Here is an 18,124-nt window from a genome sequence, read left to right as displayed (position 1 = left end):
GACGGCCCGAGGGAACGGCAGCGCAGGCCCTTGGTGTTGCCAAGCAGAGTCCCCGCAGAGGGCTCGTGTGCCGCCTGTTTGAGGCAAGAAGGGACGACAACAAGCATGTTTTTCTTCCGCATCCCTCGATTGACGCCTGGATACATTCGATACCTGCAGGTGCGTTTTATTTTCTTCTTCTCTTCAAACCGTTGGTTGTTGGGTTAGGGTAGCAGATCTTTTATACATGCACTGAAAAATGTCAGATCAAAATTGAAGTATAGTAAGAACACTTATTCTGGTTCGGAAGTGCGCACTGATGAAAAATGGTGTCCCTCCCCAGGATGTAATTTGCCCATCCCTTTGATAGTGCTTCGTGGTTCACGTACCGCACCCGCCGTCTCTTACAGACCCAGGCAGCCCAGACTGTCTTGCAGAGCCGCGAGGGTCCCGTGATGCCCCGCCTGGCGTTCCTGCTGGGATTCATGGGGGTGGGCGTGTCCGGCTACAGCTCCCGCCAACTGACGCTGCACTGCAAGCCCGCCAGTCGACTCTTCAGATAAACAAAACACACCTTGGAACGCGACCGTTAACGACAGCACTGGTACCACTGGTCTACATGCAAAATTATTGATGGCACACCAGAAGAATTTTAACTCGCTGGCAGGAACACCATCCTAAAATAAAGTGGCCACTTGTCACTAGGTAGACTATGTGGGGAGCCCCTAAACCCGGTTTTAATTTTTTTTTTTAGACATCAATCACTCTCACTGTGCTGTTTCCTTGGCAACTCGGGGCAGAAGCCTATGCTGCCCCACCAAGGAGAGAAAGGACAGGGGGAAGTGACAAAAAAAGGCAGTCGGACAAACACAAATTCAGGAAATCGAAAAAAAAAATCACCACATAGAAAATGAAAATATTTTGCTCACAACAGCGCCTCTGCTGGATACACACATTTCATTTTTTAATGCAAAATGAATTCGGTTCTTGTGTGGAAAAGTGACAAACAAAAAGCGGCCCTCTGCTGGATCCAGTGGGGCAGAAGCATGCTTGCCCAAATCAAAAACTGCTTCTGCTGAGGTTCAAACGATTTGAAGATGATGCAAATATCAGGTTGAAACCATTTCATTTTAGAACCAGATCGCGGTGCAAACCACTGTGGCATCAAATTTGCCACTTTTAAATGGTGTCTGTTTTAGGGAGCAACTCGAATCGTTGTGGTTGTTTCGGTCATGATCAGAAATTGTGCCCAACAAAATGTAAATTACACACCCTACCTTGCCGCTTACTTTGCACAAACCTGCACATGACGTACATCTCACTTTGATTTGCTGGATGAGATTAGTAGAATGGGACGGAGGGCGACGGCGACCAGTTTGAGTTGTGAGCTGCACCGGGCGACATCAGACTGAAAAGTCACCCGGATGTGGCCCGGTTTGCGCGCCATTGCGATGAGTACAAATTGTTCGCGCGCGCGTGTGCGTGTGTTTTGTTTCGCGTAAGACGTGACGAGGCGTGGAATTGAACACTTTGAGACGAGAAGGAGGTCGGGGAGATCCTCTTAGCAAGGATCCTTTTTAAGAGCAGCTTACATGCGACGTTTGAGGTCACTGACCCTGAAATGGAGACGAGCGCTACTGTGACGCAGCAAAAAAAATGTATCGGGTAATAATCATGTTTTTGTTGTTTAGTTGTTCATGAGTCGGTTCTTTTGGGCATTGAGGTGGATTTTGTACAAACAAACAAACAAAAAGAACGCTTTCCAGTCCATTTCCGAAGCATTCCTTTGGAAGTTTAGCTCGGGAATTTGGGAAATATTCATGAAGAATTCTGTATTTTTGGAACATCAGGAACTTGATGGAAAATAAGAATGCTTTTTAATTTTCCTCCACAGCACCATCTGCTGGATCAGGACAAAATCTAACAAGAGTTGACCACGTCTGTTGCAAATTTGGGGTCGGCTCCTTATTAATGCTTCTTTGTTTTGTACATTTTCCGACTATCTTCCCTTGACAAACGCTTGTTTGCAAATGTAAACCTTAGAGCATTGTCCGAACCGCGTTTGTGCTGTGCCGTGATTATTGTTGCAAAAATGTCCCCGTAGTATTTGCTGGTAAGATTGTAATGTGCCGTGAACGGTGATAAGACGATAAGGCGAGGTGACCGTACTTTGTAAGTTGTCGAAAGGCCGATAAGAAGCAGGAGAAATATGTGAGTAGCTGGCATTTATTTTAAAACATGAGACGCTTCCATATGCATGTTTTTTTGCCCAGCAAAATGCAATCATTAGATTCGCACTAGATGAATATTTACAGTACTCTCAGCGAATGTAAAAAAAAAATTAATTGTCATTTCAACCAATCCAATTAAATAAGCTGCCCCAATGCAAACGTGCTGTCGTCTCTCCCTCACAGCCCCGACGTCCACTAAAGTTGGAAACGTGAAGCCAACACGCTCACATGATTTGTATTTTTTTTTTTTCTCGCATGACTTCGGCTTATAGGCATACTGTGTGGGGGGAAAGGAATCGCTCATTTCACCATGAACGCTCGTTTGAGTTGTGGCTTTATGCTGTCTCTCGTGACCGAGCGAAAAATAACACAGAAAGGTCAACTGTGAGCATTAGAGGTCAGTTGATGATATTTTCTCTTCTGAATGAGCGGCGCCAGGTTGTTTCACCAACATGGCATCTTTACAAAAAAATACAAGCGTAAAGTCGTCGTCGTTATTCGCAGCAGCGCACCTGTGGAACCTGACTGTCAGGTTGCCCGCGAGGTGAGGGTCTCACACACGCACACACATAGGGGGCCATTGTGTGGCTGTTCGGCGAGGAGGCTCTCGTTACTCCCAACAAAGAGGCGAACGTCTCCACAAGACAACGAGACGGCTGAGAAGGAGCAAAGATGCCCGCCATGAAGAGTCGAAAGCGCGATACAGGCTGCAGGCATCTCGGCGATCCGATCGGGTTATCGTTCTCTCGCGGGTGGCCCGTTTAAGCCAGCACAAGGCGACACAAGGCGACACAGTGGGTGAGAAAAAAAAAACAGCCATGATGGTCTAAAACCGATAAAAAACAAAAGAAAAAGTCTTTGTTTGCCATTGCGGACCACGGCGCCTATTTGGAGTCAAAGCGCACGCACAGCGGCTCAACGGAAAATATCTTGCGTTGGCATGCTTCCAATCCTCCTTAAAAGAGAGTGCTTGGATTTCATCCGCATTCCTGACCGACTTACTGTAAGCGCACGTAGCAAACGCACGAGGAACTGAAGGACCCCGCAGTCAGGTGAGCGGTCTTAACTGGACTCACGAGGTCACTCATCAACACATTGATCGGCTTCAAAGTTCACGCTTGACTGCTTGTGTGTCGAACGACGGCAAAGTCAAACGGAAATAAAGTGTTCACGCGCCGTAATTAACACGCTCAAATCAATCAAGTACGCCATCACAAATCGTTTTTCAAGAGTTTGGGGTCACACTCGACGAGATCCGCCCCTGCACTGAGCAGCAGACGAATCGCATCTCTTGGTTTCGGCAGTGGCGTCTAAGCAACAAGCGACGGAACTAAAGAATGCCGTGTGGCGGTTGTTCGACGACTTGACCGCGTCGCTCTCGGCTGCAGCGGGAGGGCGAAAGGAGATGTGGGAGGGAGGAGGAGCTAGTCCAGGTGCTCACGGAAATACGCACCAACCGAGCAGCGCTCGACTTTTATGAATGAACAATAGCTGCACGCGCTGCTGTTTGAGCCACGGCAGCGGGAGAATTTGGAGTGTTCTCAGATTTTGGGAAGTCTTATGCTGACGCAATTTGCAATCCCAAGAATGTTCCGGAGAAGCAAGAGTAAAATGTTGGTGGATTACGCGTCCGAGGAAGACGACGTGTCCTGGCACTGCCGTCACTCCTACAAGGTAACTCATCATTTTCATCGTCCTCAACTCAACGCCATACGTTTTCCCGTGATGTCGCGCACCTCCCGGACGTGGAGGGCGACAATGCGGCGCATTGTTCAGGTGCTTGTTGACAAGATCGATTTTATGGTCGACTTTTGGAGCTAGAAATGGGGCGATGTGGTCAAGACATCACCGTTTGTCAATGCTTATTTGAAGTCAATCCGCATCAAAGGCAAGCAGGAACAAAGTGGAATCAGGTGATCGCAGCGTGAGGACCGTGAAAGGCGCCATGTCAGCGATCGTTTGCAAGGGTCGGGGTCAAAAGGGGTCACGATTCTGATCACACACTGACAACCGCAAGCACGCTAACGATTCCTCGGTGAGTTTATTTGAATGTTTGGGGGGCCGTGTATGCCCCAGGGGCCTCAGATTTCACACCCCCTCAAGTTTTTTAATGCCAATCTCCGTTGAGGTTTACTGCCAACAAAGAGAATTACAATTTTGTATTATTCGACTATCTTAATGCTAACACATAATGAATTTGTGTTCTAAGCAACGAGTGGTCCAACGCAAACTAAATGGAGCCATTGTTTTTCTTTTTTTAAATAAGGTATAATATCATAGAGTGCCATTTTTCTTTCTGTTTTTATGAGCAGGTTTCAAGCCGTTCTGGCACGGCTCTGACGCCGTGATTTTGTAACTCGGCCAGTTGTCTAAACATTTCAACATTTCACAATGGAACCCCTGAACCCTCGGACCGTCCCTTTCTTGCCTCTTTCGGCTCAAACCTCCCCGATGTCCTTCCTCACCCGGGAATCGGGACTCGCACTCTGATCCCTTCTCGGTGCTCAAATTGGTAAATAAATCCCACTGGCATCAGCTCAGTCGCAAGAACAAGTCGGAGCGTTTCCCATGGTGGGAGTCGCAGGGGGGGGCGTGGCCGGGCCAGGTCGCGCTTGAGCAACATTATCACAAGCGTTTGGAAAACGCTGGGAAATGATGCGGATTCCAAATGGTCGCATCACATGACACTTTGAACGCTGCGGCGCACGTGAGAGGGATCTCCTCCCGTCATATTTATCCATACAACACTCAAATTGATTTTGAGCAATTTTAGTCTTGGAATGTAAATGAGAAAAGATGTCAGGCAGAGTTGAAGCGCTTATGGCGTAGAGGGTCGCGACTCGGGGCGAACGGCGCAGCGCACCCGGAACGGGTCGCCAGCCGGTCACGGGGCGGGCAGACACCGTCACCGAGCGGGAACCCATCCCAACCCAAGTCAGGCGGATGTGCCACGACACATCGTTCAAACGCATCCACTTGTCAATTTTGATCTCGGTCATGGAAGAAGAATTCCTCGGCTTTCTTTTTTGTTTTTTTACGAGAGTTCTCTCTCTGTTGCCACTTTGCACTCTCACCGTTCACTTTGAAGGTCTTCCGAAGCGCTCTTATGACTTCGACTTGATCCTTTTGTGGAGTTTGAGTGCGCTCTGGAAAAAGGAAGACAACACCTGAAGCAATCGATGGGAAGCGTTAGTGGCATTGCAAAGTCCAAAATGAGCAGCCATAATTGACCAAAAGTGCAAAGTGAAGCACAATGGCGCTGAAAATAGTTCTTCCTCCCTCGTGGAAGTGACTCGAGAACCATGCGAGTTTAAAGCAAAGTGCAGCACTTTGTTCGGGGTCGAATGGAGCCACTAAAGCGAGTGGCCTCTTTCTCAAAGGAAACACACACGCATACGCGCAAATCTCTGGCGTGTGTTTGCTTTGGTCTTAAGTGGCACGTGTGCATTTCAGGACAAAGACGTAGAAGGAGAGGAAGAGGAGGAAGCCGTCGCAGCTGTATCCAAGGTAAACGACAACGTTGCGGCGAGCTCGCCGACGCAGACACTAGCCGCCCTGCCTCGCGGTTTATCGTTTCACACACAGTCCCACTTAACGGTGGAGTCACAAAAACAAATTCCAGCCATCTTATTTCCGTTGAAGTTGCGCAAGCACGGCACCTAACTTGAGCACAGGCGTTCACCGCAACATGCACGGTGGACCTGGCTGGTCCGGCACGCACGCACACACACACACACAGACACGCACACGCACCCCCCCCCCCCACACACACACGGTGTGGCTGTCATATGAGAACAAGCTGAGATAAAGCAGAGCCCCACGGAGGCGCCAATGTTTATCAGTAAACATGTCAGCCGGCGTTCAGTTAACATCTTTCTTGTTTCCTGACAATCCGGGCTTAAAACCCTACTTGAAAAAAAAAGCCTGACCTTGAAACCCGACCCCAAACTCCATTTTGGAATCCTGACTCTTGATCAAACCCTCAATTCAAACTTCGAATGTCAACAGATGCTCGCCGCCCGCATGTCAAACTCAACTTGGAATCCAAAACCAAACTTGATGTGGCTTTGAAACGAGACCGTGAAGCGACCGCTCGGGAGCGTCTCGTTGTCCGGATTCAAGGATCGTAATTGTCATCATATCTTTTTCACAACTTGTAGATGAGGGCCGCGTACATGCACGTTATCTCAAGATCTCGGTCCCACGCATTTTCAGCCGACTTTGTTGACAGGACATTTTTCACGAGCTGTTTGTACCTCGGGCCGGGGACGGGACGGGAAGGAAAGGAAGGGCAACATTGTTTAAGGGGCCGCAGTCCTTCAGAAGCGAACAATAAGCACAAGGCTCCAAAATAGGCTGAAACTTTTGTTTTTTTTCTCAAGTCTTATTAAATCTTTTCCATCCACACAAATAGATGCCATTGTTGTCGTGTTGCATTCTTAGTTTCTCTGTTGCAGTAGAAGATGCTTGAAGGTTGAAAACAAGCGCCAACAATGAAATATTAGCGTATGTCTAGCAGACGTTTAGTTCTCATTTGTTTCATGCATATAACTTGAAGCGAGCACACGTTGCGAGCAAGATTGAGAAAAGGCGCAAAGGAAGACAAAATAAAAAGGTGTCTCTGTATCCGGATCAACAGGTGATGTATCGTTCGAGCCGTAGCGCTAGCACGCTAAGCTAACAGGGCTAGCTAGGTGCTCCGTGTCGTTTGCGCAGCCTTTGTGGCATTTCATGATTGCAACAGTAACGAGAGAATCAATTGCGGGTATTTGGGCGTTTGAATCGGAAACAAATGTCAAACAAAGTGTGCCTAAAACCTTCCTGCTAAGCGTCGCAGACGCGAGTGTCCGCCGCTCGGCTTAGCGGGAACGTCTTCTTCTCACGCGTGCCTCAGCAAAAGGGCATTCATCAAAGCCGTGCTGCGAGTAATGGGAATGTTGCGATAAGAAGGGCGGGCACGCAGATGTGTGGAGGAGGACGACCCAAAAAAGCCAGAGCGTCCTTCAAACCCGCAAAGTTCGTTCCATAATCTCGCCGCTTATCTCTTCCGAGTCCGCCGAGGCTCGAGGGAGTGCGAGAACTCCTTGTGTCACATTTATGAGCCGCACGACTACATTTGTCATGTGATGCCAGCCCAAAAGGATGGACATCGTCAGGCATGCCATGAAAATACAGGGAAGGCCCACAAACAAGCTCATCTGTTCCCGTGACAATCCAACGTTTCAGATATTGACACCTCACGCATGCTTTCAACATGTTCCAAATGATTTTGTTGAAATGTATTCAAATGCACCCCAGTTGGTGTCAACCAAAGAGTGACCATCGCTTTGAGGAAATTAACAGTTGAAGCGTAGCGTAGAAGCAAAAACCAAAACGTTGAAGCAAAATATAACGACTTCTTCTTCTTTTTGGCTTTTCCCCCGCATCCTCCGCTCTCACCCCAACCACTTCCGTGTCCTCTTTCACGACATCCATAAACCTCCTCTTTGCGCAAAATAGAATCACATATTATGACAAAAGTCCACGAGCGCACTGACAATTGCGCAAAATGATTTGGACGGGCCAATGGGAATTAGCGGTGATGTTTCGCTCATGCTGTCGATCTCTTCTTGTGTCAGGAGGTCAAGGCGAAGAAGATGATGTCCAAAAAAGACGGAAAGGACAAGAAGATGTTCCCCTCGAGAGACGATGAGCACTTCTTGTTGACCGGAGAGAAGCTCGCGGACCGCCGATGGTAAACTTCCAAAGTCGCAAAATCTGATGAAGCTTCATATTCAAACGCAATTTTCTTTACAATCACCGCCAGTTGATTCGATCTTGAAATGAAGGCTTCAAGCCACGGTTAGGGATTCAAAGTCAAGTTTAAAACGACGATTCGATGATGTCTGGCCTATCAACGTGGCGACATTTCCTTTTGTTTCTTTGTAGCTGCCACAAGAAAGTAAAATGCCAGAAAGACAGGAAGGAGAAGCCAGATAAAGCTCTTTGCTTCTGGGAAAGCGTCACCATGACGATGAGACAGATTTCTCCCGCCAAAAAAACGGACAAGACCGACGGCCGGGAGATGCCCCGACCCCGGAAAGACGACATCATCCAAAACGGAAGCTCGCCCTCGCCCCCTCTTGTCGACTCGTCCCGCTACGCCGACCTGTCACACTCGGACGACCCCGCGTCTGGCGTCACGTGGACGTCCCGCGCCAAAGTCAGGCTGGCCGGAATCCGCAGGTTGAGCAGGGTCACGGGGTCGGACGGCACCTGGGAAGGACTCAAATAGCGCCTCGACTCCCTCCACGGCCGGACCACATGACCCCCTTTTTACACGGCCTGCCAAACACGAGCAGTTTGTTCTGCACGAGTGGCACCAACGAGGGACATTTAGAGCGCCTTGTAGTCGCCTTGAGTGTGCGCACGTTACGCTGAGAAAGGTCGAAAGGAGCGTTTTTTTTTTTTTTTTACTTCACACAGCTTTGATTTCTTTAGAGCGCCTCGTTGTTGGCCGTGAATGCATGCATGTTCCGTAGAGAAAGTGGAATTTTAATTATTTTTTTTTAAATCATAAATCTATTGTGACAGACGGCGCGCGGACAGGGGCCCCATGCTGGTGTGCCGACTTTAGAGCGCCTCGTTGTTGCCGTGCGGAATAGCCCCGCGGCAAACGGGTTTCAAATGTCCGAGACATTTTCATTTTGACTTTACCGGGGCTCGGACACCCACAGGACGTGGACTTTGCCTGTCCTGTTGTCTCCGATGGCTGCATCGCCTTAAGCCCACGCCGCCGATGTGTTTGGCTTTATTTGTCATTTCCTGCAAATGAAAACGGAACAACATGTCATGTGTGTATACATGCAATGATCTCATGCTGAATATTTATGATTGCACCGCTGCAAACATTGTCATTATCTTTTATCATGTCAAGTGCCTCGAATGAATAGCATAGCTTGTTTGATTGGAGTCGATTCACTGGGTGCTGGTCGTTTGCTTTGGTGTGTTTGTGTTCTCACAAAAATTTTGTAGGCTTCCATAATAAAATGGAATGCCACAATTACTAGAAAACAGGGATATTTTTTTTTTTTTTTTTTTAAAGTTATGATAACGGAAATTTTACGGTACTTAAATACTGAACACCTCAAATGCTTAGCCTTTTTTTTTAAAAGTTGAAAATCTTATCACAAGAGGCATTTTTTACGTGCTTCTAAAATGTAATGACACAAGCCCCCACAAATGATTAGAAATAATACAAAGCAAATGGTCCTATTTTATGGACACGGCAGTCATTCGCTTTTAAACTAATACTAAATGATAAAACGTGAATATGGACTAAAACGGCTCAACATATTTGCCTAATTTACTCATGACAGCAATCACAACAAATCTAATCCATGATTGACATGATTTCAAATGTGATGATTTCCTACTAAATTATTGTGAGAACATGCAAATGACAAATATTTTGATTTTCTCCATTTTTTGTCTCAAATGAAAAAAAAGGCGGCCTCGCATGATTATCTTCGATGTTGTAATTTTTTCCTGACGTAGCCATTTATAACCTCACGAATGCAAAAATGCAATGACAGAGCCGATTGAAGCGCTTTTCTTTCAAACAGTGGTGTTAATAAATAAATAACGTGAGCAACCAAAATGACATTATTTGATTTTTTTGTAAATATTTAATCATTTAGTTAAGCTACTTCCTGTCCCAAACACATCGTCATAATGGAAACACAACGCAATAGGATAGAATTTTACAAAGAGGATACAAAAGTTCCCCAATGCCCATAAATAACACTTGACAACTTTGCTCTCATAATAGAGATTGACAAAATAACTTCAGAAGACAACGCAAACGGACGCATGCGCTCGGTTATTGCGGGGGAAGAATTAAACCAAAAAACACAACATGATTACAAAACAGCCATTCGTTCCATAAACGTTAGACGAGATTAAATCCATCAGTAACAATTGTCTAGATCCACCAGAAAGTTTCTGAAAGAGACACAATAAACTTGGCCACATGTTAAAACCAGTGGCGGGCCGTGCATTTCACACGGAGGCCCTCAGTGAACTTGTACTTAGTCCGACTTGACTAAATCCCCCTCGTATTGCCGTCATTTAGGACACGAACACACTTGCGCAGTACTGAGTGAATGTTGGACCTCGCTTCTCTTGAAAATGGCCTCGCAAGTGTATCTGCAATTAAATCCACACTTTCCCCTTCTTCAGCCGCTGTGGTTTAAAAAAAGCAAGAATATATTTCACATTTTCTGTTGTGTTGATTCCGCATAGCACAAGTGAGTACCCAATCAGAAGACGTGTTCATCACCTTCAACGTAAGGCCGGCGAGAAGGCCTTCCTGTCATCAACTCGTGAGCTGATTGGCTATCGCAAGTGTCTATCAACTGTAAAAGCCCCCCCGTGTTCACACAGAAAAAGACGCCCACGCGATTCAATCTGAAGGCCGCAGACGAATCGTATGTGCGACCGGTATCGTGAAATCTGCCTGGCAACACGAGCTCGCTGAATTGATTGGATAAAAACTTTGAGCGAAAAATTCAACACTGGGAACGTGAAGAATAGGATCACGATTTTGACATTAGTTAGGCCAGCAGAGACGGACGGCCTTGACGGCCCGCCACTGGTTAAAACTCACTTTACACTTTGTACAAGTATATGTTGAACAAGTATTTAACCCTCCTCTTCTATTTGTGCAAAAATCAGCAATGTACTATTTAGTCCGGTTTCTTCCCGGTCGCCACGGTAACAGTTGTGCGCGACGGAGATACATGTTCAAATGCGTCTCCTCTGGAGCCCTTTGTATGCAAGGTAAACAACGTTCGGATCTGGCGAACACTCACAGCGTTGGACGCTACAAAGGAAAGCAAGCATCTAGAACCGGAAGAGGTCGATGAAGTGCTGCGGGGAGATGGGCACAAGGCAGCTGTCCGGGTCGTTGGCGGTGCAAGGGTGGCCGCAGTCCTGACAAAACAACCGCGTGTGATGTTATTCTTATTGTTACGATGACACGGGGAAGGTCACAAAACATTTTTCAGCATTTGGTCACGAGATGACCATGAAATGGAAAGCCTGTGCCGATACCTCTTCTGCCGTTTGAAACAATTCCAGATTGGCTTTGTGAGGAACTAATTGGAGCATGGCAAATTTAGGCCCAACTAACGAAACAATGACAAGACAAACGTCCAGAAGAAGCACCGACGATGAGGCTCGGGATGAAGAATTAAACGGAAGAGGCACAATGGGACAAAGGGTACCTTGAACAACAAGGCCAGGTGGCGATCCTTAAGGGGTCAAGGGGGAGGAGGACAAAAGAGAACAGAAGTTAAAGGGCACACAGGAAAGGAGCATTTGCATTTTCAAGGAACTAAAAAAGCCTCAACACATCGCAGCTGTCAGGCGGAAACTTAAACTTGTGTTGTGTCCAAATACGATCAATTGAATTTTTTTCACAAAGTGACTGACTGATTTTTTTTTCCATTTGTATTTTTTGAAGAAAATGTTCAATATTCACTGAATGCAAAGAACAAATCCATTTAGCAACAAACATTAAGTGGACACACTTTATTTGCTGAAGCGGGCCACAAACCGATGACGTGGCGGGCCGGATGTGGCCTCTGGGTCTCGACTTCGACACGAGTGGTTTAGAGGAACAAAACGTGTGACTCTTGAGGAAGAACCCATGAGAACTGCTGCCGCTGATCGATTGCGGCGTTTTGAATTTTTTCACGGCCACACCAAACAACAAATGTGGACTAGCCGGCAAAACTCTTGAACAACGTTGTTATTTTGTATTTCTTTCAAACATTGTGCAATTATACGTATGGAACTGCATGTCTTTTTGTTCCAAACACGATAAGACGGCTGCATGGATCATTCGATGGCTCTTGGTTGTGTTCCGGTCTGATTGTGGCAGCTAACAAGCTAAACTATAATCACGAGCAAATGTTTGGTTCACGTAAACACAACTCATTAAATCTAAAAACCAAAGTCAAGTTACAGGGCCAGTTTGTCAATTGCTTTTTTGGGGGGAAACAGCGTGACCCAATCATGGCATTACCTTCCAGAAGAGGATGCTACAATGCTTGCAGAAGTGCAAAGTGTCGCCGTACTGCTCCTTCATGGGGTAACGCTTCTGCAGGGTGAAGTACATCAGCTTCCAGTCAATGCTGTCGCTCTTGGGGACGACCAAATTCCTTGAGAAGTGCTACAAGAATCCCCAGGGACACACACACACACAACTTTGTTAGGACAAGACACTGCACCAGACCACTCCAGTTTGCTAGTTGGTGTCCCTTGACCATGTTCTCAAGCAAAATGGGCGCCTTGGCTCCAAAAACGCTGCATGAGCAAACGCTTAAGTGAGCGATGCTGAGGCAATGCTGCCCCCGAGTGGTCAGCGCGGAGAGCTGCGGCTGCTCTCACCTGCTTGTCTGAGAAGTGGAAATGGCACAGACGCTTCCACAACGTCCGGTTCTCGCTGAGGACGTGCAGCGTGGGCGTGGCCTGTCCCAGGTTGATGATGTCACAGGCGTCAGAGAGGTTGTACAGGATCTTGTTTTGCATGTACAGCGGCAGGTCGCTGAACGACATGCCCGAGCATATTTGCTGCACAGACGACAAACAAGTTGGGGGACAGCAAATACTTGCGCACTTTTTTTTTTTTTTTACTTTTGGCAGCAGTGCTCTGTGGCTATTCCACACATTTTCTTCATATTAGCATCATATGATCCCCGGCGGTCGCGTACTTTGGGGATCTGCAGGTCGTTGAGCTGCTGCTGCCACTTGAGAATATTCTCCAGTCGACAAAGCCAGACGTTGACGTTGCCCACCAGCACGCATCGGCCCACATGTAGGGTCAGACTGTGCAATGTCGCGCTCAGGTCCTGCAGGAGCTCCTTGACCAGCCGTGGGTTGTAGTGGTCCTCGACCACTGGCGACGACATGGCGCCAAGCAGAAAAAAAAGGAGTTCCAATACACAACATTGTGGGACCTAAATGTCATTAGACACGCACAACATCACATTCTTACCCTTTCGCACAATCTTCTCGAGAATGTTGAAATAGTTCTTCTGGGCCGCTCCGCTCAAGGACGTCAGCTGGGATCTGGCTATGAGCTGGAAAAGCTGAGAAAGGTACGGTCAAGTCGGATGAACGGGCCGCGAACGAGGACATGCTGGGCCGCCCGCTCACTTTTGCCACGTAGTTGAATCTCCTCAAGTCGTGGATGGCGCTGGAAAAGTCCAGGCGGTTCAGCGCTTCGCCCAGAGTGCAATATCCATGACGCTGTGTACAGTCACAAAACAATACAAACGTTTGATTCCAAATGCTCAAAGATAAAAACACGAACAACTCGACAGCGCTAAATAGTTTTTTCAGCATTTCAGTCGTCCCGATTTTTGGGGCGCGGCTCGAACGACGAGTCCCCGCAACCCGCAAACTTGAGCTCCTTAGTTCTTGTTGGCGATTATCTGGCACAATTGTGATGCGCGGTTAGCTCGATAGCCAACTATTTCTACGCTCTTCTCTCGATATCGTCGGCTGACGCAGCCACTTTCGAGCGCCTCGTTGTTGGCTGTGAGTGTTTGCGCCCAAAAAAAGTTGCATCCATTGTTTTTTCAGGTGACACGTGAGCGGGGCGTGGTTTCGGCGCATTCGGCGGACACGCCCCCAGCGTTGGCGAGTGGAAAGAATGGCTTCATTTTTACTCAAATTCCAAAGCTCATTTTAGTGTATTTGAAAAAAAGATCGCAGCCAGCACTGACCTCCTTCGTGCTGCCTTTCTGCACGTAGATCCACTTATCCCTGAAAACAACTACACAAGCACAAAAACATTGTTGCTGGCGGCTAACCTTGAATAGACTCAAATGTGATCTTTGCAAAAACTCACACTGAGATTTGGTATTGTGGTTGTAAAAGTCCTTTCTCCTTTTCACGCTGTGAAGTTCACAAAGGTCTTCCACAAATCGGTTTTCTTTGTGGTCACAGGTGAATCTGTTGGATTAGAACACAGACGTCTACATTTGTTATTGTTCATCAGAGTCGACAGAAGTGATTGTGGCTTCCAAGTAGAACAGAAAAGCAAAAAGACTTTAGGCATGTGCCGCAGATATTTCCTTTTCTAAGAATCCACATTGTGAAGATTAATGTTTGATTTTATTCGTTTTTTTTTTTTCCTTCTCAAATTCATTGAATGATGCGATAACATCAGAATGACTTCCCTCGAAGCATGAACTTTCTAAGGAGGGCTTTTTGGCTCACACGGAAAATAAAAGGATCATGATACTATGACAAATTAGACTTGAGTTGCCTAAAAATATATGGCGTCATTCTCCTAAGAACTACTTTTTAAAAATGTATCCTGTGTCTGTTTCCTAAAAATATAGCTTTGATCGCACAAAATTATATTTCATCTCCAAAATAATATTCTAAAAACTGTTTTTGCGACAAATAGTGAGGAATTCCTTTGAAAATATTTTTTTTCTACTTAGAAGAAATTGACCTAAAAAATCTATCGCTCCTATTGACAAAAATACATAAATTGATTGTATTTGTATTTACTTTATATCTTTTTTGTTCCCCCCCAAAAAACGATGAAAATATTCCGCATAAAGATTTTTGGTGTTTAACCACCCAACATTTTCTTTTTGAACTGATCTATCGCCCAAATTTGGATTCTTTGTTGGGAAGAAGAAAATTCGGTCCATTTAGCGACACGGCAAGCAGACTTTGCCCGCAATCACCATGAATGAGAAATTCCCACAAGCACTTTGCATTTTTTCGGAAAGGCAAATTGCACACAAGCGAGCGGCTAACTGCTTTCTCGGCGCAAGTCTGGCCAAACTCCAAACAACTAACCCTGACTGAGGTTAAAAGTTAAGATACACGACGGGCCTTTATCAGTTGTCGGCACACCTGCGGCCGAGACACCTCCGAGGTCCCGATGACCTCGGAGGAATGTTCTGTCAGTAAAGCCGATTCATGAACGGCCGTCTCGACCTGATGGCTTGACGCGTATTCATACAAAGTGGGGTCAGACTCTGTTTACATCCTCATTTCATCATTTGCTTGGAAAAGCTCAGAATTTTTGAGCCCAGATCAGAGCGTGAACGCTGGCGGAAAAAGGTCCAACCGTTCAACACTTTGTTCGGAATTGGAAGATATTGAGATGGCAACATGTACACGTCTGCCAAAAGAAAATGTAAATAAATAAATAAGAGAAGCAACAAGTGACAACTCCTGCCCAATAAAACACCAGTGTGAATGTTTTTTGTCAAGCTCAACACCTGACGGCGCAGCCAGCAATTGTACGCACGGCTTCTGCCTGAATAACCGTGCACTCAAGCACTCCTTGAGGTGAGCGTGGAACGCTAATCCTCGCTTGTCTCTTTAGATTTACGCCGTTGGCCGGGAACGCGTGCGAAAGCATGGCAATCTGTCAAGCTGAATTACGAGAGGGGAAGCGCGGCGAGAGCACGAGTGGCCGAGCACTTCGCACCCGCAGAAATCGGCGCCGTCCTCGACGACGCGCTGCGGTGCGGAGTCAGCGGAGGATCGGCGAGAGGGGGAGAACTCCGCCGTCTTTATTTCATGAGGAAAGATGGAGGAGGATAACATATTCGGGATGTTTCAGGAGAACATGTGGCTCGCAACTTGAAGAAAAACTACGTCGCCCCCACCCCAAAATAAAAACCAGACTGCTTTGTAGCTCAATTAACATTTGAACACCCAATAGTTGTAAAGGTCAGAATTGGACCCACATTTTCAGTATTTATTGGAGACGTTGACAGTATAAGTGCTGAAATCTCGAGTACTCACTGACACCGATACAGAGTTACCAACACCACTAAACTGCAGCTCCGTTTAATGATGTGGCTCATTAAAACTGAGTCAAGCTGCCTGCCACATGGCGAGAGGCCAACCCGGAGCCATAATGTCAGCGCTAATTGTCCAGTGTCGTGACTCGGGCCTTTCAGTGCGAGGGCTTTGCTTGCTCGTATGCTAAATGTGGCGCCACGTTAGCCCGTCAATAGAAAATAGCAACACTGTGACTCGAGAGAGACGTCACCGACTAGTAGCATTGAGTTTCCCGCTTTCGCACTAGGCCACTTACGCAATACAGAGAACATCGATCCAACCATTATCTGGACCGCTTCTCCACACGAGGGTCGCGGAGGGTGCTGGAGCCTATCTAAGCTGTCTTTGGGCAGTGGGCGGCGTCACCCTCAATTGGTTGCCAGCCAATCGCAGGGCACACCGAGACAAACAACCATTGGGGCAATTTAGAGTGTCCAATCAAGCGTGTTTTTGGAATGTGGGAGGAAACTGAAGTACCCGGAGGAAACCCACGCGAACACGGGGTGAACATGCAAACTACACAAAGGAAAACCGGAACCGGAATCGATCCCAAGACCTCCGAAATGTGAGGCCATCGTGCTAACCAGTCGTCCACCGTGCCACTCCATGGAGAGAACGACATGACAATATGTTCGCAATGGAACAAAAAGCATCATGCTTTTAGGCACATCATCAATAATGGGACGTTTCTAAAATGTTACTTTTTTTTTTTTAAATGTGACGCTATATTTTACTTAATGAATACATACAGTAATCAATTTATTAAAAAGAATGGAAAGAAAGAAAGAAACACTTTTCGCACCTTCCCAATGAAGACTTATATGTTCAAACTACAAAAGGTGACTCCTGAAGAAGACGGCAGTTGATGTGGAAAATAGTAGAGGTACGGTAAATAAATTCAACAAAAAACTAATTTGTCTTAATAAAAAAAAGATATATCAGTCATAATGCTCAAAAACAGCTGACAACTCGGCTTTGTGAATATCCGACAGCGAATGAAGTAAAAAAAAAAAAAAGAAAAAGAAAAAGGGAATTGTGAATGTGTTAGGTATAGCAAACCAACAAAAGTCATTTACAAACTGAGTCCAAAGTGGTTAATGTGCAAATGTCGGTTGTGACGAAGCAAGCAAGTATGACGGGACTTATAATAACTTGCTTTGCTCCAAATACACGAGGACTGCACTTGACTTAACTTGATTCTTATCACATTAACTTACTCCAAAATGGAAACTCGATTTCGACTTGAGATCTTATGACTTGCACATATGTGGCTTCCTCCCACCACTGCAATCCACACAAAGAAAGACCACCGTTGCAATGGTGTGAAAATATCATTACAATTGCTTCTTCTTACTCAATCTCTCTGTGGATGTCGTCCATGTCGTGTCCATAGAAGATGATCCTCTTCCAGCCATGTTCCGTCTTGGTCCAGCTCCATCCCGGTGACCTCCAGTCCTTGCCCAAGAAAGGCATCCTAGCTGGGGGGCAGGAAGAATGAACCCTGGACGACAGTGAGGGAAAAACCGTAACGGGAACCTGAAATTAACAAAATGGCAACAATCATCGCATGTTGCCATGACAACACACGTGAGGAGACACCGCAGAATGACGTCGTCAAACCACAAACTCGACACACAGGGCCGTTAACGGAGACAACAACCATTGACATTGGCTTATTTTGGCTCCACGACAAGTTGGCAGAGCGCGAGTTTTTTTTTTAACAAAATATTAATCAGCGTTCGTTTAAAAGAAAATCAAACAGGAACTGCCTTCACCTAGCACATCGCACGTCCTTGCTAAACGACTCGCTGTTGGTTTACCGCGTATCGTCGATAACAGACTACAATATTGAAAAAAAGTATTATCCTCAGCAAAATAAAGGATTCAACTAACCTTGACAATCCCAATTCCTTTCTGTGTCTTTTTTATCGTCGATGTTCTCGCTCAGCTGTTGGAAATATTGACGGAAGTAAACACGGCGGCGGAGCTCTCGTGCGCAGCTCCGCCCACTTCCTCTCCGATTGGACGACGCGCGCGTATTTATCCCT

The 18,124-nt window shown here is 46.5% G+C and overlaps 2 protein-coding genes across 9 annotated transcripts; one reads left to right on the top strand and one right to left on the bottom strand.

The window, feature by feature from the left end:
- Positions 1 to 703: 703 nt before the first annotated feature.
- Positions 704 to 18,084, bottom strand: fbxo25 (F-box protein 25). 7 transcript variants are annotated; one of them, XR_015840139.1, is made up of 13 exons: positions 17,970 to 18,084; positions 17,431 to 17,612; positions 14,110 to 14,213; positions 13,985 to 14,034; positions 13,413 to 13,505; positions 13,252 to 13,345; positions 12,968 to 13,152; positions 12,645 to 12,827; positions 12,280 to 12,426; positions 11,477 to 11,503; positions 11,063 to 11,183; positions 8,907 to 9,014; positions 704 to 5,356 (listed from the first exon to the last, which is right to left on the bottom strand). XR_015840139.1 is itself a non-coding variant. In XM_088286067.1 (12 exons), the coding sequence occupies exons 2-11, from the start codon at positions 17,547 to 17,549 to the stop codon at positions 11,094 to 11,096; spliced, it is 1,092 nt and encodes a 363-aa protein (XP_088142193.1). In that variant the 5' UTR covers positions 17,550 to 17,612; positions 17,970 to 18,084; the 3' UTR covers positions 6,563 to 9,014; positions 11,063 to 11,093. The 7 variants fall into 7 exon arrangements, 5 of the variants coding, with proteins under 5 accessions (XP_088142193.1, XP_088142196.1, XP_088142194.1 ...); XR_015840140.1 differs by lacking the exon at positions 11,477 to 11,503; XM_088286067.1 differs by lacking the exon at positions 704 to 5,356 and having other exon boundaries at positions 6,563 to 9,014.
- LOC148316216 (uncharacterized) lies at positions 3,609 to 9,849 on the top strand. 2 transcript variants are annotated; one of them, XM_088286071.1, is made up of 4 exons: positions 3,614 to 3,884; positions 5,664 to 5,717; positions 7,829 to 7,944; positions 8,139 to 9,849. In XM_088286071.1, the coding sequence occupies exons 1-4, from the start codon at positions 3,771 to 3,773 to the stop codon at positions 8,482 to 8,484; spliced, it is 630 nt and encodes a 209-aa protein (XP_088142197.1). In that variant the 5' UTR covers positions 3,614 to 3,770; the 3' UTR covers positions 8,485 to 9,849. The 2 variants fall into 2 exon arrangements, with proteins under 2 accessions (XP_088142198.1, XP_088142197.1); XM_088286072.1 differs by lacking the exon at positions 5,664 to 5,717 and having other exon boundaries at positions 3,609 to 3,884.
- Positions 18,085 to 18,124: the final 40 nt, after the last annotated feature.

This window comes from Idiotropiscis lumnitzeri, chromosome 21 (genome assembly GCF_059441095.1).
Source record: "Idiotropiscis lumnitzeri isolate Australia: NSW breed Sydney's pygmy pipehorse chromosome 21, RoL_Ilum_1.0, whole genome shotgun sequence".
In the NCBI taxonomy this organism is placed as follows: Eukaryota; Metazoa; Chordata; class Actinopteri; order Syngnathiformes; family Syngnathidae; genus Idiotropiscis; species Idiotropiscis lumnitzeri.
The sequence above is the reverse complement of the archived record's forward strand: the minus strand, read 5'-3'. Positions and strand labels throughout refer to the sequence as shown.